The following is a 21,262-nucleotide window of genomic DNA, read 5'->3' on the forward strand; positions in this document are numbered from 1 at the left end:
TACATTTTTATAGTACCTTACAAATCCAGAAACTGGTTACCACTTCTACCACATACATATGGTATTGGTACTAACAAACATGCACAGCATTCTGTAACTTAACACTGCAAAGGAATACAGAGTACAGAGCAGGCCCATACATTAAAAATGACATGTTGCCATTTCATGTTACAAGTAAAAATATGGGTTTTTTTTGTTTTTTATTTTTACAATTACTGCACTTTTTTCTGAAATACATTTTAATAACCACGTACACAATAAGTCCAAATTTTACCAGTGCATAAGTACATCCAACCATCTGTCATTGAACTTAAACTTCAGAAAGAGCGAACAACTAGGAAGTTAGTTAAGTCCCAAGAAAGGAATAACCAATGACTAGCAAACATGTCCTGAGCAGGTCCCTCCAAAAATAAGTGCTAAAACTTTATTTACTACAAAGACAATAAATTTCACATAATTAACTACAGTAGTAAACACATTCAGTGTAGTCTAGTTAATGGATATGCTTCCAAATTTATAAGCATGTTAGAATAAAAAGTGCTGAGTTCCCTAGGGAATAAGACTATTTACCCACTCTTCTATTCAGCCATTTACAGCAAACACCTTTATGCTTTCTAAAACAAATGTGGAAGCGATTATAAATGTTAAACCCCAGGGGTCTTAATTTAATTGATTTCCATATGATTTTGAATTACATTTTTCAGACCGCATCAGGTTAGAACTTATTTTCATCAGACGTATCAAGGATAAAGCAGGTTTTTTTTAAAAGAGTATATTGTATCTTTCCCACGGTCTTTGATACTTAGGATTTGAGTTGTACAAGTAACATCTGATCTGAGAAAAAATGGTTTGTAGGATAATGTGGTGCCCAAGAGAGACTGATCACAGAGAGAGAGTTCAAAATTACACTGCACTGTTGTATTTAGTTAGATGTTAGTAGCTAAGCCACCCTCATTTTGCAGCACATCCATCATAAAGTAGTGATACATTATCACAAATTAATGGGCAGATTGGGCACTGGTTTTCATGGTTCAAAAGGGGGAGAGAAGGGGTTTTGAGCATCTTGTTAGGTACACAAAAGGCACGGTGAACCTGTCAACTGCATCCTGCACAAAATCCTTTCCATCTGCACACTCTCCTGACCCAATTCCTCTTCTCAAATTGTACCATTATACGTAAGAAGAGGATGGGGTAGCATGGGGGCAGAGTGAGGTGGCTATTAATGGGCCTTGTTGGCCCATTCTTGACCCTCAACATCCAGCATTCAGCAGCTAGATTGGGTAAAATAGTTACTTCTGTGCAGCTGCAATAGCAAGGGTAGATATGTACTAGGACAGTCACCACTATTACCTAAATTGGGGACTACGCTTGTCACATGCTCAGGATTGTATCTTTGCCTTCTACATTGTCACAACTCTACACCCACTTCCGACCCCTAATTTTTGACCTAAGAGAGATCTGACATTGGTTTAAACAGTCCCATAGTGCCACCACTACTATTCTCTCCTAACATAAATCTTACCTCTTTGGGCTTTGTGCTAGGATTAGACTTTGCCTTTGAGTAATTACTTTTACACCATTACACAAATAAAATTATGAATTTTGTTCTGAAGATGGAATTTTATTTTTAATACTTCACTCACTAAACACTGTATTTTGAAACAGTTCTGTAATTATTTATTCACCAGAGGCAAGTCATCCTTTTTTGGCTGACAACTAAAATATCCTTACTGTCGTCATCATAATAAGGACAAATGAATACATTTGTACTGGGCGGGCAAGTTTTCATTACAATTTATCAAGGTTGTTGTACACTAAAGTTAAGGTGACTAACATTCACTTTACCCACTATATTCTTTTAATGTATTTGTTAGAACACAGTGGCAGGTTCTGAGTTAGTAAATGATATCACAGGTCAAAGTGTATAACCCACAAATTGCTTTCCATTTATTTAATGGGGAAAGCTACTGGCAGATTGTTGCTTTCCTAATGTAAACCAGGTAAACATAGCAGTTGTCAATGAAATTCAAAATTATATTTTTCATACTTCTGACAAACATGCACAATAAAATTATGTTTTTCACTTGAACAGAAAAAAGTCTAGTTCATTAAATCTTACTATAATTTATTATTCATTTTCCAGTGGGAAAAAAAAATCATTTCCATTGTAATGAGAATAAAGGATTTTTGTAGCTTCTAAATGGCAATATTGTCAAGTTTTATCAAGTTTTGATTAAGAGATGCTATTGCATTTTTTAAAAATCAGTGTAAAATGGTTTTAGGTAAAATTCATTAAAAAAGCAAATTTTTTCTGTTTTCACTTTTCCCCCAAATTAAAGTTAAAGTTGGTATGTTGCACACACACAAAACAAGGCTGTAAGCATGTGATCAGTCTTTTAGAGGCAAACCAGCATTTCCTATAGCCACGTTTATAAATGTATGCATGCTATAATGTAAATTTACGTGCAGCTTAAAAACAAACAAACAAACAAACAAACCCCCAAGCCCCATTGCATGGATCACTACCAGCACAACCCTCAGTCTCAACAGAAAAAAAGGTGCACAAAATAATTTAGTTAAGCAGATATAAATAAACTTTATTTAAAAAGAAACAAGACTTGTTTTCCATTTAAATCTATTATACCTCATTTGACTTATCTTATTGGATCATCCATCAAAATTATACCACAGACGTAAACTTTCTATGTATGGTACAGGTATATGCAACTGTACATTATTAGAATTACCCTAGAATAATAATTCAAGCAGGATTATATCTCGGTAACATGAAATATAAATTAATATTATACAAACACCTAGTACATAGGTTCCTTGGAATCTTAGAGTCTGATCCTGAGAGGAACTGAGCAAGCCTAACCCTCAGTGGCTTCAATGAGGAGTTGCAAGTACTCAGCAACCTTGAGGATAAGTTTGTTAATTACCAGAAATATCGACACTGTTTTGCTCCCAGACATGCACATTTATTGCTGCATTTCTGTTTAACGGGTAGTAGTTTTTATAGGTTCTGTGTCAAAGGGTTTCCATGTATTGAGGCAGGATTAGGTTCAGTATGGTGGGGAGGTGAGCTATAACTTCAATTTCAGATACAAAGAGAAGCATATCTGCAGAACTTGTCAAATAAACTACTACATTTGCGCATGCGTACCCAGTAGAAAGTTTGTCAAGTTACACACTGATATGCCCCTTCATTTGATATTTGAATAAAATACTATGGTATAAATCAAATTCCCACCTGTCTATGTATGCATATAATTCCTAGTTACATTATTTGGAGTTATACATATCTATTTAATAGAAAATAGACCTCTAAATGGGAAAGACACTTTATATATGAATTGATCAAACTCCCCTTAAATACTGGGCAGAAGCAAGTTACTGTACTAAGCACACACAAAAGTCCCAAGCATTTAAGACTAAAGTAAGTTAAAAATAACCTGTAAATTTTATGGTTTGTTTTGTACATCCTTGGATTTTGAAATAACTGGTGAATAACTAACTGCTTACATTTATGAATACACAATCATTTTCAATAATTTCAACATGAATTGCCCTGTAGTCCTGCAGGTGCTTTTACAGACTATGGGCTTATGCCCACAGAGACTTAATGCATGGCAAGCCAGGGTGTGAATGTAAAGCACATATTTGAAACAGCTGAAGTCAAGCGCACTATGGAACTTCTAGTGAATGGCAGCAGGGTCCACATGGCAACTTAACACGCAACAGATTTACACCCTGGTCTACACTACAGAATTAGATTGATGCAAGACAGCTCTACATTGACCTAACTGTAAGTGTCTACACTAAAATATTACTCCCATCAATGTAACTTGCACGCTATGCCGACTTAACAACTCCACCTCCGCAAGAGGTGTAGTGCTTACGTTGATGTAGTTATGTCCACGCAGTTTCAGTGCAGACACTGTGTTGCTTACATCAACTGTTGCTGCCTTTCAGAAGCTGTACCACAATACCCCACTCTGACAGTTAAATCAGTGCAAGTTCTCCAGGCGAGGATGCGCACCGCCGACACAAGGAGCATAGTGTGGATGTGCAAAAGCAATTTAATTACTGAGGTGGCTTTACAATTGATGTAACTTAGGTCAACATAATTCTGTAGTGTAGACATATCTTAACTCTCTGTATAGGCAAGCCCTAAGGCCCTGATCTTTCAATACGATGCAGATGCATGCAAGTGGACCCCTGCATCCACTTGAATCCCCACTGATTTTAAGGGGGCTCCACATTGCAAGATTGGGGCTTGAGCTCAATTATTCTTTAACTGCTTCCAAAATAGGGGGACAAATTTTGGTGTTCTTCCACAGCATATACATAGACTAAAGCTAGATATTAAAATGCTTCTTTGAGACAAAAACATCCTTATAAATAGTGGTCTATTGTCACAGCATGAAACAATTGGAATTTTTACAAAAATTGAAAAAAGGAGTTTTCCTCTGCCTAAGATGTACTATGTACACCACCATTATAATATTTACTTTTACCACCTTCCTTCAGGAAAATTATGACATACATAATATTTTACATATTATGGCATTTATTAGTTAAATGTTGAAGTGCCCATGTAGGAATTGTTCTATTGGTGAAGTTACAAAACAAAAATTATGGAACCCAGGAGTGCTATTAGGCACAAAGATATTAGTTTTTCTGTAGCATGACACTTTGTGGGAAATTAATATCTCATTGCATTTCATCTTTATGAGACCTGACTAAAATGGTCAATCTTAGGTGCTTATAATTAGGCAGTTAAATCTGTATTTAACCACCTAAATTTTTACTGTCTTTTCAGAGATAATTCTCAGGTTCTCAGCACTTTCTGTAAAAATCAGGCCATTTTTATTTTAGGTGCCCACATATGGATGGATAGCCATTATTGCATTTGCAAGTAGTGTCACAATGACAGAATATATTTCTGCAACTATAAACTTTTTGGATTTACATCCCAACAATCCTGAGCCCAACAACTGAAAATTCAGAACCAGATTTATTTTCTTTTTTATATAGTAGATGGGAGAAGCAAAACCTGTCACCAGAGGGACACACTGGAAAGACATTTAAAGAGATCTAAAGCACAGCTCACCCTGCAACTGTGACAAGGACTGTACATATTAAGCTTTTGTACAGTTTAATCATGAGTTACACTTCCACTTAATTTAGAATGATGCTTCACAAAATGGAACATTTTGATATCCAGGTCAGAAAGTCTCAGCCAAAAATGCTCATTTAAGATTAAAGCCTTTGTACCTAATTCTGCCCTTGGATATCATGCAAGACTTCCACTGACTTCAAACAAAGTGAAAGGCCTGGGCCCTTAAAAGTAATTTGCAGAATCATCCTGAAAAAGGCAATCAATATTGCAGTCTTTTCCTGCAAATCTTAACACACCAAAATTCTAATATTCTAATTTTTTAAAAAATAGATGAACAAAGTGAGATCAGAAATGAATGGCATTCCTTTCTATGTGGACTGTAACCTAGCTGAAAAGGGGAATGTATGGAATTTAATCCTATATAGTTGTTTCAAATTAGCATATACATATTTTAAATAGCATATACACATTTTGGATTGTGCCCTATAAACTGAGTTAAAAAAAAATCAACCCCTAAGAAGCTTAATCTGATGCTCTCATATCCAGCCTGGTCCCATGATCTTCCTTATATTACACTAGATGTGAATATCATCCAAAATGAAAGAACAATGAATAATTCGTTTCATTCAGTTTGAAACATAACTAGTTTTAAATTTGGACTCATGATTTTATCTCATCTTTGTTCTTTATGGTGGATTCCACTGGAGGTTTATCCTTACCGAGGTTGTCTTGCACGTCTGCCGATACATTATTTGAACAGTTCTCACTGTCACATGGCTCTCTCTCTACAACTGTTGGATTGCCACAATCTTGGCTCAGATTTTCGCCATCTTTTCCCGTATCTTTTTTGGAATGAGGAATGTTTTCCTTTTTGTCTGACAAATTGAGAACTTCCTCTGATTTGGAATTTTGACTTTCAGTATCACTGTTCTTTTCACTGTTGCTCTGCCTAGCAGCTTCACAGTTAGTTTCTGTTCCAAACTGTTCATTTTCTTCTCCATGTCTTGAGAGTTCTACCTTTTTTTCTTCAGCTGTTTTGCTACTTGAGCTACCAGTTATGGATGTATTCTTGGAATCTCTCCACTTCTTATGTTTAGAAATGTAACTGTTGTGAGAAGAAACTGGGGATGTCGGCTTTTTACCTGTTTTGTTTCCCTCCAACTTCTGTTTTCTTGGTGGTCCCCAGATGAAATGCTCTGAAGGTGTGTAATGTTGCTGGGCAAATCGCAGGAGCTTTCTCCTTTCTCTTCTGTCTCTAATGGTGTATACAAAATATTCCAAAGCACTTTGCTTAATGTTGGGAATTGTGTCTTCCACAAGAGCTTCATGGAGAATAAATTTTACAAGAGGAGATTTGAAACTCTCATATCCAAGCTCACCAAGACTTTTCAGAATGCGAGTGATTCTTAAGTAGTTGTGTTGGGACCTGCAAGAAAAGATTCATTGAAATTAGACAAAAATAATAGGGACAAGAAATGCTTAAAAATAAATTCTGCTGACGTGAGAGATTGAGTATAGGCTAGTGGTTATAGGACTAGAGCCAGAAGTCTTGGATTCCATTATCTGGTTTGCCGTTGTGTACATGTCATGGACATGTCATTTAATCTTTCTGTGCTTTATTTTCTCCATCAGTAACATGCAGATACTACTACTTAATAGTACCTTCCTCACAGGACAGCTGGGAGTGATAACTAATGTTTGTAAAATGCTGGGAGACTCTTGGATGAAGAGCTGCAAGTACGGAATCTGATCACTACTATTTGTTTATTTTAGCAATACATTGACTTAAAACTGTTTGGCTAGCTAGCACTGGAACACCTGAATTGATCTTGTAAAATACGCAGTGATTGAGACCTTGGCTCTTGTGCAGCCCTGACTTATTTAGGGCCTGATTCAAAGTCTACTAAGGACAATGAGATGACTCAGATAAGCTACTGGATAAATAAAGTACTTGATTTTTTTCAGAAAAGGTAATTATTTGACCAGATTTATTCATAAGCAACTCTAACCTAAGAAAGCAGTGTGCACCCATAATGTCAGGAGAAAATGTTGCAAGAAAACAAACTTCAATTTCAAGCTCAGTGGTATTAGAAAAGTCGTATCAAACTTAAAAAAAACCCTGAGAGATAAATGTTGGCCAAATTCAACTTCGACTTATCTCCCAGATAATCCCTGTGAAGGAAATGGGATTACACAGGGTGAGAGTCAGGTCAAAATTTGGTCCAGTGTACGTTAAAACTATTCAGGTAGTGTTACAGTTGAGATAAAGCATTTAATTTTTAGGCAAGGAGGGAAGCCTTCTCTTTTTCAAGCCTATTAAAAGTGTGGAGAATTTGCTCCTCCTTTTAAAAGTAAAGAAAAGTGAATACTTAGATAATCCAGTATTTGTTAATAGGCTAGAAGCATCATTTTGGGAATAGTTGAAAAATTTGTACAGCAGCGTGTTAGACAAACTAATATGGAGCTGTGTTCTTATTCAATAGTACTTGAAAGTATTAGGTTCAGTGAATTCATGGCTGTTGGTTAGATTGACAGTAGGTAAGGAGCATAGTCACAAGAATGTGTGGAAGAGATACACACATCCAGACACAAAACAATCATTGATTCTTGCTTTTTGTCTTTCCCACTTTCCTGGCATTCTTTTGAAAATATGTCCTGCTTTTCTCTAGAAAACAAAGGATAAAAATTCTAAGGCAATTTACATGACATCTAATGCATGCCATTACTTACTCATTCAAATGTTGAAATCTTTCTTGACAATTAGCAGCTCGAGCTACATTTCCTGTTTTATCAATTAGTTTTATTCCAAAAAACTCCAACATCATTTTATAAGCCAACAGGAATCTTCTAATTGCTTCTTTTGTTTTCTTGAATTCCTAATAAAACAAGAAGTTAATCTAAAAACCTAAATGGCTCTAAACCAAATTCTTTTGCATTGTACACAACAACCTGATACAATAACAAACAGTCCTACTTCAATATTAATCTGAGAGTTGACAGTAAACTCAATTTATATTACCTCTATTTCATATGTAGTTAATTCTTTAGCATAGAAATTCAAACCTTGTTCTCGAAGTGGAAAAAGCCTGTTTAAAAAAAAAAATGGTTTTAGTTTATGGTGGACAAAATAACACTTTTAATCAAATCAATGCTTTAAAATAAAAATAGCTAATAAGTAACCAACCACTGTATATAAGTGTGATTATGTTCCAATTTTTCATAGTCTCCCTTCCATTTATTCAGGACTTCTTCAATGTAAACTCCTGTATAAACAAATTCAGGAAATTATTAGGTAGTGATAAAAAATATCTTTCAAATGTATCACAAATGTTTTATATATTGTGCATTGTGCTAAAGACATGCCATTAAATTAAAGAAGAGGATAATTAGCATTGTCCATACACAGATGCTAATTAATACAGACCAGCTATTCAGCTGGCATAAATTGGCATAGCTCCATTGATTTCAATAGATGCGGATTTATACCAGCTGAGGATATGGCACTATAACCTGTGTAAAGTATATTGATCATTGTTTACTCAATGGAGTAGATTTTTTATCACCTTTAAAACAAGCTATTTACTCTGATGATATTCAGAGTGAAATCTATAGTCACTACATTAACGCAACTCTGCATATATGAGATCCTAGTCTAGTAGCATATGTCCTGAATACTGCAAGGAAGTCATTGATTCAAGAATCTCTCCAGTTGCCAGGTGCATTAGGATCTGGGAATTTGTTTCAATTAATTGTGCCTGAAACTCCTGATGCCACTAGCACTGCCAAGAATTTAAATGGAGTTTCTCAAGTCACGCTGGAAAAATCTACAACACTCCAGGATAATTTCCACTTGTATTAGTCTCAACACATTAATGCATTTGGGTCCAACTGGCAAACACAAACAGAAACCAACAGTAGGGGACCAAACAAAAATGGAATTTATGAATTATTATTAATCATTCATACCGTGCAGCACCTCAGAGATCCAGTCACACATTAGCACCCCTTTGTGCTAGTTGCTGGACAAAGCACAGGACACACTGATGACACCCCCCACGCCCAAAGCCTTACATTCTAATTATATAGTGGGATTTTCAAAAGCGCTCTGTTCTAACTCTTCTCTGGTTGAACTTAATGGCAGTTTTATCACTGAAATATTGCCAACCCCCAAAGTTCAAAAACCATGAGAAAAACTAAAAAACAAACATGAGATTTAAGAAAAAAGATTCTCTCATGTCACAGTGTTGCCCACTCTCCCAAATTTATATGGCACGCTGATTTTGGCCCCCCACTGCAGGGTCTCTACATGGCTACCTGATGGTGCGGAACTTCCTTCCAGCTTCTCCCCAAGCCAAAGTTCTATTTAATTATTTGTGTGTCTGCCTGCCCCAGCCCACATCTGCCCGTCTCCCAGCCCAGCAACAAATTAAATACAAACACATCTGTTCCCACATCAACTTCCCACATCTGTGCCCCTGTGCCCACATCAACTTTGCTCCTCCAGCCTCCCTTATCTGCTCTTACAGCTCCAAGGGTTCTTTACCCATCTGCTAAGTGCCCGTCTCCTCCTTCCCAGGATCGGAGGAAAAGGAAGAAAGCTCCAGAGGCTCTTCACCCCCACTGTCCCTGCCCAGGCCTGGCATGGAGGGGATGCAGAGAGCAGACTGACCCATTTTTCACAAAAGGGCATCAGGAAGGAGGGAGCAGAGCCGCCTTGAGCTGCTAGGATCTTTCTGCTCACTACCTTCTCCATGTAATGGAATGCACCCCTATATTCACACCCTACACATTATTGTAATAATCTTTGTACAAAGTATGACTTGTGAGATATCATCTGAAAACTCAACTTGCTGATCAGTAATATGGTAAAATGTGTATAGCAGCATTGTGTGTGAAACTGTAAACTTCTTTCTATATGATGTTAAAAGTGCATGTTCAAAACTCATGAAGCATCAAACTGCCCAAACAAGCCTGTCTTGAACAAAGAGTGTGTGTTTGCCTTAATTTGCATTTAAGTCATAAACAGAGTCATCAAGTAGAAAGGGGGAAGGGAGGAAACAAAAGGAAACCTGCACGTGAGCATACACAGGTGAAAAACACCGTAAGAGTCTCCTCTCCTTTCTCCCCCTGTCCATCTCACTCTTTGCATTTGAGAAGACAAAAGAAGCAGCTGTTGGATTCTGGGGGAGAGGTCCTGGAAGCATGTGGTGAGAAATTTTGCTTAAATCTAATATAGTTTGTTAAGTTTAGCATAAGAAAGTATTTTATCTTTATTTTTGTAACTATTTCTGACTGTATTTCCTATGCTTATTCTCAATTAAAATCTCTCTCTTTATCTTTAATAAACTTGTTTTATTGTTTTATCTAATTGTGTTTAAGAAGTGTCTGCGTAACTCCATTTAAAGTGGCAAGTTGTATATTATTTCCTTAAAGGAATAACATATATTTGGACTGTCCAGAAGAGGGCTGAGCAATAGAAAGCATACATTTCTAGAGAGAAATCTGGAACTGGGAATGTGTTGGTGACACCTTGCGGAATAACCAAGGCTGGTGAGAGCCAGGATGTGACTGACAGGCTGCAGTTACAGAAATACATCTGCGAGTGACCTGCATGCTGGCAAGCTGTTTGTAAGAGGTCCAAGCTGGGAGCTACAACAGTAAGGCATTGCAAGGCACCACATGTTGCAGGGCAAGGGTGACACAGCCCTCCCCCCACTGATCTGGATTGCCAGGGTGTGACTGATATGTCACACTCCCCTCCTGTGAGAATGGCATCACTCCCCTACCCAAAACCACCACTGACTCCTGAGGGGAGAGCTAGACCTGCCTTCAGAAGCAGCCCTGGTTGGATGCTCTTCTGCAGGACATGGGGCAGTGGAGAAGGTAGCCAGTAAAAGGGTTTTTTTTCCCTTGGGCAGGGCTAGAATTCACCAGGAGCGCCTCACATCATTACCATGCTGGCTCCAGTACCAGTCAAAATGATGTTATTCACAGTGATTCAAGAGATTGGCAGCACTGCCACCAAATTCCAGGGGATCAGAGGAAGGCCTATTCTGAGTGACTCAGAAAAAAAAAATCACACCCTAAATCTATAGCTTTTAGCACCAAACTATGGCTACCTCAGAGCCAGTGTTGTGGTAAGCAGGTGGAGGCAGGGAGCTCCTTTCCCACTATGCTCTAGAGCAGTTGGCCCCATAGAACGGCTGCTTGCACTCCCTATGAACACCACCCAAAATTATGTGGAGTCACACTTGAGTGGGAGATCCTTCTTATTCTCTCTTTGGGACACTTCCTTGCCAAAGCTCAGAACAAGCACTTTATCCTCATCCCCCTTGATCTGTCAGCCATCTTTGACATCGTCCTCCATGCTTTTCTTATTGAAATCTTGCCTTCCCTTGGCTTCTGTGATTCTGTCCTCTCCTGGTTCTCTTCCTACCTCTCTAATCACTCCTTCAGCATGCCCAGCAGAGGATCCCCCTCATTCCTCCTCCAACTTCCTGTGGAGGTACCACAGAGCTCTGTCCTTGGTCCCCCTATCTCTTCTTACTATACATTTTATCTCTAGGTAATCTCATCCACAGTCATAAATTCAACTACCATCTCTATGCTGACAACTCACAGATCTACTTCTCGATTCTAGACCTGTTTCCTTCTGTCTCTTGTTTTATACTTAGATCACCAGCTCTCTAGAGCAGGAACTGTCTTTTTGTTCTTTGCCTGTACAGAACTTAGCACAATAGGATAATGGTCCATGACTAGGGTTCCTAGGTGCTACAGTAATACAGATATTAATAATTCCCATGCATAAGCAAGTGTCCAGAGGGCTGTGCTGGAAAAAGCACCTTCTTAACCATTTCTAAAGGTGTAACAAGTGCTGCTGGTGACTCTTCTTACCCCCGGACCACTGGAGGCATTGAGCCTGCACCTGGCTTTCTCAGGTATAATGTCTCCAGTACTGATTTTTACAAGATGCACTTCCTCCAGCCCTACTGCATCATCACTGTAACAGTAATAATGCAGCCCTTAAACTATTCTTAATGGAATATCTTATTTCTAAGTTAAGGATATCACTGCAGCTTGATGTGCAGTTCGTAACATAAGCAACTGCCATTGGTATTCATGAAAGGTGCGGTTAGAGTCCCATGACTGCATTGGGAATGCATTGCTTAGAATTTCCAGCCATGACTGAAATGTTCCCCTGTAGAACAGGGACTAATGTAATAAATAATTTCTGTGTTATACAGGCGCCTTTAAGGAATGGTGTATACTGCAGTGTTCTCAGTATATTAACATTACTCTACAGGAAAAGTCAATTAAAAAAGGCACTGTGTGGACATTTTTGTGACATAAGTATCACACAAACCTAGTCCTTAGTACTGTAATTATCAGTTCACTTTTATGTTATTGCACATTGTTTTTGTTACTACTACTGTCAGATTACTCACCATCAGGTTTAAAGGGAATTTTATTCTTATAAAATCGGAGATTGCACAAGTCATTTTGATACCGGAGATCTTTAAAGTTCTGCTGAAAAGAAAGAAACAAAGCATTATTAGTCTGCAATAAAACTATCAACAGTGGAAGTATGCTAGCATTCAGCTCTTTTAAAAGATTTTAGAACCAAGAAGGTAGGCCTCTAAAAATATTAAGTCACTGGGACTACTCACTTGCTTAAAATTAAGCATGTGCATAAGAGTTTGCATGATCAGGACCTTAGACGGTAAGCTCCTCAGGCATGAAGGAGTTTTATAGGTTTGGGAGGGAACAATGGCACATCGGGTCCAGTCTCCCCACTCTGGCATTTACTTTTGGCTATTCCATCAGAAATCCTACTCTTTTCATTGTCTCATACTTAATAGGGAAAGATAAGGCCTGTTTTAAAGAGTTTTGTTGGTTATTGTTCTTTATTTAAAGAGTGTTTTTAAGCCACATAATGCCCTTACTGGATACTGGTGTCGATACTTGTACAAGTCTCTTGCTGCATAAAAGCTCCTCTTTGGTTTCGTTGTCAGTTCAGTTGTATCATCATTCTGAAACATTTAAAGAGTAGTTAACATCCACCTACAGCCAAGCTGAACACTGATTTGTATTATTATGGTTTGACACATTTTAAAATAATTATTTTTCAGAATGGGCTTCAAGAATTCTGAATACATAGATGTACAGTTGCATAAATTTACTTAAGCTTTTATCAAACAATGTGTGTGTGACAGGAAGGATATTTTTAACATAACAACTTTACTTTAACATATGAACAAAAGCAGGCCTAGCACACATGGTAGATCCATTTATAAATTCTGTAATTTCTTGAATTTGGACCAATAGGTTGGTCAGTGATTTATTTACTGAATGTAAAACTTATCTAGAAATTATTTAAAAAGCGCAAACGCTTATCAAGACAAAATAAGAAGTGGCTGAACATGAAAGTGAAGCATAACTATACCTTTATGTTAGTGAAATCAGACTATTCATAAGTCTGGGTCATATCTTACCATGAAAGCATACCTAAAGCTACCACTGCATCCTGTGGAAGAAAACTGTTGAATGGCAAACAAGAATATTTGTAGCACTGTCAAACTATTTTATATGATTCAGGAAACTAGTGTTTAGATCTGTCAAGGCTGAGTCCACACTCAGGCACTTTGAGTGCAGAAGGCAGCGGCCTGCAAGGATTAAAAAAATTAATACTTGCCACTCCAGGTTACAGCTTTTCTCTAACCTTGGCTTGGTAAACCCTGCCCCACCCAAATGCAAACCCCTTTTGGATCCAGGAAGGAGCACTTGGGAATTCCTCCCTGTGGGGTACCCTCAAGCCCTTTCACCCCCGCCCCACAGAGCTAAGAAAGAAACCAAAGGAAATCAGCTGTTGCCACCAAGTAATTAAACAACATATGCACAAACCTCTTAGGGTACCAAAAATCCAATCCTGTTCTTAAAAAGGTAAATTTTATTAAAAACAAAAAGAAAGAAAATACATCTGGAACTTAGGCTTTTGCTAGATTTTAAAAGAGCACTTCCAAAAATTAAGCACCCAAAATAGCTTTTTTGGGGGTTCAGCTTAAAGGTTATAAGCAAACAAAAGCATCTGGAGTTAGCACAGAGGAGTCCACAAGCCTTACAGAAAATAAAAAAAATAACCCTAATCACGTCTTTCTATACATTCCTACTTTACTTACATATTTGGGTAGTTCTAGCAATAATTTGATTATTTCCATACCTGGCAAAAGGTTTTTTACAGCATAGTCATAGCCCTGCCTTTCTCTGTTCCCCTCTCTCCAGAGAACCACCACAGAACACAAAGGGAAAGCTTTTTTCCCAATTTTAAAAAGTTCTAGCCTTCCCATTGGCTCTTTTGGTCAGGTGCCCCCTCACTTTTCTTTACTTGGGGGACTTTTTAACCATTTACAGGTATAGCAAGCAGCCACCAAGAGGGATTTTATAGCTAACTGGCTGGCTGTGTGTCCATAAAAGGGAGCTACTCCCCCCCTGCATTTATCATAAGAACAAAAGTTTACGTTCCAGTGAAAAGCATCATTAAACCCCTAAAGCACAATTGTTCTTGGGGAAAAAAAAAAAAAAGCATTTATGAAAGCTTGTAGTAGATCCCAACCATTTTGGAATCTATGGGCCTGATTCAGAGCCCACTGAAGTCAGTGGAAAGACTCCCATTGGCTTCAGCAGGTGCTGGATCAAGCTGTATACATTTTACAAAAACCCAGCTAAAAGCACCCATATAGGGAGACTTACTAATTCTGTTATGTACTTTATTTTTCACATCATTTTGTTTTCTACAATATGGTAATCAGAGATACTGCTATTTGTTTTAAGATGCAGAAATAAAACTCCCCTACAGAAATCAATACACAAACTTGCGGGGGGGGGAACGGGACACTCCTTTACACCTTATTTGTGGTAGTACGGACACAGCCAGGCTTACTCCTGTGTTATTATACAGGATATCCTCCATCCACTGTACCCCAAACTCCTTGCCATTAATACATTGCTTTGATGACAAACTGTCTTTGACGAGAGACTGGCTGTGACTCCAACTAAAGATAAAACATGCTTACTTGAACAGGAAATACCCTTTGATAATTAAATACCAGGCATTAGCTGCTCCACCATGATACATGAAGCAGAATGACAGTACATTTTAAAATTCTAGTTCTTATTTCATTTACATATACCTCAAAAAGTAAACACTTCTATAAAGCTAAGAAAAAGCTTGACCCCATTGATGAAGTTCTGATGCCACTGAAGTCAATGGCTGTTTTGCCATTGACTTAACTGGGTCAGGATTTGATCCTATGTTCCTAAATGTAGGACTCAGTACTAAAACTCTTGATATCCGGTCCAGTGAGAAGTCACAAATCTACGTTGTGTACTACCCAATACTTATACATATCCCTCAACCCCTTCAACTGGGGGGTCAGTTTAGAAACAAATTTAATGTTGGTGTTTCAAAGTTTAAAAAATAATCTTCACATAATCAGCAAAGACTTAGCGCAGGCTTTCTGATTGGAATTGTAAGCGCATTCCAAGGGTTAGTTATCTTACTTTATGGCTTACAAATATCTGCTGCTATAGTAAATCTGAAAACAAATTGACTTGTTTTTGACATCCAAGTGTAAGAATGCTTACCATAAGACACTTGCAACTTGCTGTGCAATATATTTGCGTTTGGACTGATCTTATGTTGTTAGTTTTCCTAGTACCATCTTTAATTGTAATTATTCATCTCAGTCACTCAAACATAAGACAATTTTCAGTTTAGATGCCTAGGCACTGCTTCTACCCTCAGTTACAGGGAGTGCAAGTACATCTCCTATTAATGTCCATTGGAGTTGCACATGAGTAATTAAGGGTCAGACTGGGCCTTTAGGCTTTATTTACTTTAGCCTTTTTTCCCCCCCTCTAAAATTTCCCACCATTGCTGCCACCGGTTCTGCTACTCTTGGGGGGTAACAGTGGTAGGAATGATGCTATACATAGCATCTGCAGCTAGCCCTGCTCAGAATCGGTATACATGTTTTGGCAACTAAAATATTGGCAGCTGCTGAGACACTGGCACCCAGGCGTAGTCAATTAATTTTTGGCAAGGTCCACATTTCTTGGGCAAGATCTAGTCAAGGTCCAGATTCTGGAGAAAATAATAATAATAAAATAACAATGATAATAATTAGTAAATAAATAGATGTTGGGGTCCATTCAAAAACATCTGGCGGTCCGGATCTGGCTCTTGGTCCGCCTATTGGCTATCCCTGCTGGAACCCAATCTACACAAGGGCTCCCACTGTCGCTACTCTTTAGAACACTACAGATGCTAGCAATGGTGGCAATTTTAAGGAAAAGTTTCCTACTATAGATAAAATCTTAGTATAGAAAAAAAATATGGAAGCCTCAGAGACATCAAGACAACATCAGTATACTAGTCTTGTATCTCTTAATAAGCCACTGCTGCTGAGCCTGAAAGCTGCTCTACTACACTAACAATTTTCAACCTTTTCAGCAACTGTACTAGTTTAGCAGATACTGAGCCCAATCTCTGGTAACGTGCTGAGCACTTTCAAATCCCACTGAAGTCACTCAGCCTGTCATAGGTTCAGGAGCATAATACCTTGGTTATACCAACAGTGCACATCACTTTCTATCCTTTTGTGCACAATGTGTGGACCCTGAGCTGTTCCAAACCTCAGACAGGTTTCAGAGTAACAGCCGTGTTAGTCTGTATTCGCAAAAACAAAAAGAGTACTTGTGGCACCTTAGAGACTAACCAAGACAGGTGCAATCATGAGAGAGCAGCAAAGCTGCCACTGCAGGTCACTTACAGATGAATGGGAAATGGGTAGCAAAGCAATGTGACCTTGCACTGAGGATCATCATTGAAAGGGGAGCATAAAATTCCAGTCATAGGTGCCAGAAAGTACCAAAAGTAATACTATAATTATTATACTTAGCATGTTTCATCTCAAAGGACTTTACAAATATTAACTAACTTGCCCTCTCAAGAGAGATTAAGTCTTCACAGAGAGGTGAAATCAAGAGACTTGCCCTAGGCCACACAAAGGTGTCAATATCAGAGCCAAGATTAGATCTCCTGAGTTCCTGGCTTCCAGTCCTTTGCTCTGTCCACACACACACACACACACACACATTCCCTATGGTTGGTAACCATAGCATTAGATTACTAAGAGGATATCAAAACAATCTTGGTCTCAAACAGCCCTGAAGGCCAGTAGAAATGAGCTGTGAAACAAACTGCGGTAGGGGAAATAAAAAAAATTTTTTTTTAAAAAAATCCCCACAGCCCAACACACTTCCTCCTTTTTCAGCCTGATACAGAGCACACGTCACCAGGAGGAAAACAAGCACCCAGGCGGCAGCAGGCGGCACACACAGAAAGCAGCAAAGTACCCAAGCGGGGTCTGCCTCCCCCAGTCCGGGGGTGCCACGCAGCCCCCCACCCCCATTTGTGCTGCTTCATTCCAAGGCAAAGATCCAGCCCCAATTTACGCCGACAATACGACGTGCGGAAGGGTACCGAGAAAGCAGAGCAAATCCCCAGCGCCCCAAGCCTGCTGCATTCACGGGACACCCATGACCGTGGAGACCTCCCACAGCCCTGGCTGGGGGCGGTAAGAAAACACCCGCCGGGCTGCCGGGGGGCTCTGTCTGGCTCCTAGCCAGCCTGCAGAAGTTGACGGTGCCAGGGGTACCTGCTCAGGGTCGGGGGCTGCTGCTGCTTCTTCTCGGCCCCCCTCCACCTCTTCCCCTTCCTGCTGGATCTCCTCGGGCCGGCCGCTTGCGCCAGGGAGCTGGGCCGGCGGCTCCAGGGCCGGTTCTTCCCCGCCGACCGCCTCCTGCTGCTGGTCCCCGCCTGGGTCCTGCGGCTCGGGCTCGGAGTCCGTCTCCCAGGTGGAGTCGCAGTCCTCCACCGTGGCGGGCTCCTTGACGCTGACCCCGCTCAGCAGGCTGCCCATCGGGGAGGCGCGATGACAGCCCCCGAGCCGAGCGCCTTCGCCTCCTCCGGGAGGACGCGGAGAGCCGGGGGAAGGGGCCGCAGGCGGGCTAGGGCTGCAGCTGCTGGGGCATGTCAGTGCGGGGAGGCCGCAGGCGGGGAGCCCAGGGAGGAGGAGAGCGGGAGCAAGGCAAAGGCGGCAGCCCAGGCTGCCTGCGCCTCAACCGGTCCCCAGCCTAGAGACACACACAGGGAGGAGCTGGAGGCTTCGGGATTTCCACAGCAAGCGCTCAAGCACGCCCCTTCCCTCCCCCTGCTCCTGCATGAATGAGACACAGGGGGCAGGGTCTCGCTCAGGCTCCCTCATGGGCTCGCCGGCACTAGCCGGTTAGCACGCGGTAGAGCTCTAGTCTACCTGTACACTGCAGCTACAGGTGTAATTTCCAGCTGTGCTAGTGGCACAGGCGGTGGCTCCGTCCAAGATCCTAGGTACTACTGGGGCAGCTAGGTCATACCCCCACCATCACAGCTACACTTCCGTTTTTATGGTGCTCAATCAAAGCTAGGCCCTGTACATCTACCTGAGGTGGGAATGACAGGTTCAGCATAGACATACCCCATGTGTGGTAGCGGCACAGAAGGGGTTGGGGTGGGCGTGGTGTAGAGCAGACCTCAAGTGAGTTTCTCTCAAAAGCTACTAACTTGTCCTATATGTAGTGTGGATGCAGGCTCCTACCTCAGCATAAAAATTGAAGGCTGCTGGCTGGATCTCCAATCCCTTAGGACTCCCAGCTAGGGTGACCAGATAGCAAGTGTGAAAAATCAGGACACTTTTTTTTGCTGGGGAGGAGAGAAGGTGTAGTTGTATATATAAGACAAAGCCCCCAGTATCAGGCCAGTCCTGATAATATCAGGGTATCTGGTTACTCTACTCTCATCCCCATGTCCTTTTCTTGCCATCTACCTATTCCCTGCTTTCTAACTGGAAGTCCGCTATCACTGCCTGGGTAGGCCTGCTCAGCAGTCCTCCCCCACTTCCTCTCATTTCCATGTGACTTCCAGTACCAGCAGTTGCGCTCATCCATACCAGTAGAGAAGTCCATTTTTTGAAGATGGTCCCAACGAAGGCATCACCTCTGCATGCTGCCAGCCAGCTGGAGGATGACACCAGGGTACTGGTGGATCTCTAGCGTGATGCTAGCAGGGCCCATGATTTTGAGAACAAGAACCAAAGTGCCAGGCTGTACGATGAGATTTCACATACTCTGTCTATGCAGGGAATCCGACAAATAGGAGTGCACTCTAAGAAGAAAATCAAAAGGGATTAAAATGCTTTTCTGGAAGGCTAGGGACCATAAATTCCAGTCTGGTATTTTACCAAAGACATGTCCGCACTACGATAAGATGGATTTCTTCATTAGCAGTTCCACGAGCATGGGCCCTGATTTTACACTGGACAGTTTAAAGGCTCCGGGCAGGGTTGTGAGTCATATGGACAGCAACGAGCACATAGAGCAAGAAGACAGAAAATTGCAGCTAGAGAACCAGTGTTTGGTGCTTCTGCGCCCAGTCTGAGCTGGGTCTTGAATCCCAGGACATGTTTGGGAATGAGATAGAAGCAACAGGAACGGGCATCATAAATTCATAGTTTAAGGCCAGAAGGGACCACTGGATCATCTAGTCTGACCTCCTGTATAGCACATGCCATTAAATTTACTCCTGTATTGAGTCCAATAACTTATATTTGGCAAAAGCATATCTTCCAGAAAGATATCCAGCACTTCTCATAGTATTTTGTTCCAATGGTTCGTCACCCTCACTATTACAAATTTGTGTCTTATTTTTTAATTGTCTGGCTTCTACAAAGACCAAAGTCTCCTCTTGCCTCTCCATCTACCCTTCCACACCATCATCCCAGCAACCTGCTGTCCTCAGAACCCAACTCTTCCAACCCACCCCTAGATCAAACAATCTATTCCCAGTCCTCAAGATGGGGACCCTATAATCCAAGATCCCCTTCCTGCCCCAAACCCAACCTTTCCACAACTTTGGTCCCTGAAACCTGGCTTTCCAGTCTGCACTCCAGTTCCATCTGATGGCTGCCCCTAAGGCCCAGGCTACTGTCCAAAATTTCCTACATCCTAAATGCCTTATATCTTTTATATCACAGACAAGCTTCAGTTCCACCCTGTGCTCCTCAATGTCACATTTCCTCAGCCTCCCTTGGCCCTATTATCCTAATGTTCTGGTATGCCGATCCGTGTCTTCTTACTTATACAACCCCCCCGATCACCATAATGTCTCTTTTCTCTACAATCCTGCTAGGAAAGACTTTTATTTCCCAATCCAGGAAAGTAGTTGAACAGTAATGGCTCAGCTCCATCCCTACCAACAAGTAGTATTTTAACAACATGATTGAAGTAACTCCCACCAAATATGAACAAGGAAAAGGCACCTGAGCACAAGGAAACCTGCTAGTTTTGAGGATGGAGCTTTCCTGGGCACTACAGCTCCTGCAAAAGAAATGCAGCCCTCTTGGAGAGGGACTTTGAGGGCCAGGCCCTTAACTTCAGGGCCTTCCAAGGCCTTCTTCTTAACCCTAACTTGAGGGAGAGGTATTTTTTCCTGCTCCCACAGTATCTCCTCCCACAGCTCAGGGGTGGTGGTGGTGATGGGTACAAACTGAGGGCACTGACTCCCGGAACCCACCCACCATAGCTACCTGCCTCTCTCCTACCTACTGGTCTGGACTGACACCCACTCATTCCAAAGAAGACCAACCCATCCTGACATTCACTCACTTATTCTGCCTGATTCCCACCCACTGTAACTGACTTCTTGTCTGTCTCTCAGCCACCTTCCTCTCTTGTCTTTCTGCCAGCTGTTCACCTTAATGACTTCCCTGAAAAGCACCCTCCCTCCCAACCAGCTCGCCTGCTTCTCTGCCTTTCACCAACTCATCTATACTGCCTTCCTGCTTATTCAACTGCTACCCACTTGCTGTGCCATCCACTTATCTATCATGTCTACCTGCCTCTCGACCACTCACCCTTCCCTCTCACCACTCAAACACCCATTCTGCCTGCAATCCTGGCAGGCATGAGAAATGTGTGAATGTAAGTGAGAAACAGATGCACAAATACATGTGAGAAAGAGGAATTGTGAGTAAGGATGGACAG

At 40.8% G+C, this 21,262-nt stretch overlaps 1 protein-coding gene across 2 annotated transcripts; it reads right to left on the bottom strand.

Annotated features, from left to right (window-relative positions):
* Positions 1 to 2,571: 2,571 nt before the first annotated feature.
* Positions 2,572 to 18,441, bottom strand: OGFRL1 (opioid growth factor receptor like 1). 2 transcript variants are annotated; one of them, XM_037894291.2, is made up of 7 exons: positions 17,842 to 18,441; positions 13,069 to 13,155; positions 12,571 to 12,649; positions 8,310 to 8,388; positions 8,145 to 8,211; positions 7,856 to 8,001; positions 2,572 to 6,551 (listed from the first exon to the last, which is right to left on the bottom strand). In XM_037894291.2, the coding sequence occupies exons 1-7, from the start codon at positions 18,103 to 18,105 to the stop codon at positions 5,786 to 5,788; spliced, it is 1,488 nt and encodes a 495-aa protein (XP_037750219.1). In that variant the 5' UTR covers positions 18,106 to 18,441; the 3' UTR covers positions 2,572 to 5,785. The 2 variants fall into 2 exon arrangements, with proteins under 2 accessions (XP_037750219.1, XP_037750218.1); XM_037894290.2 differs by having other exon boundaries at positions 12,571 to 12,652.
* Between the last annotated feature and the right edge of the window lie 2,821 nt (positions 18,442 to 21,262).

Source organism: Chelonia mydas, chromosome 3, assembly GCF_015237465.2.
Source record: "Chelonia mydas isolate rCheMyd1 chromosome 3, rCheMyd1.pri.v2, whole genome shotgun sequence".
Classification (NCBI taxonomy): domain Eukaryota; kingdom Metazoa; phylum Chordata; order Testudines; family Cheloniidae; genus Chelonia; species Chelonia mydas.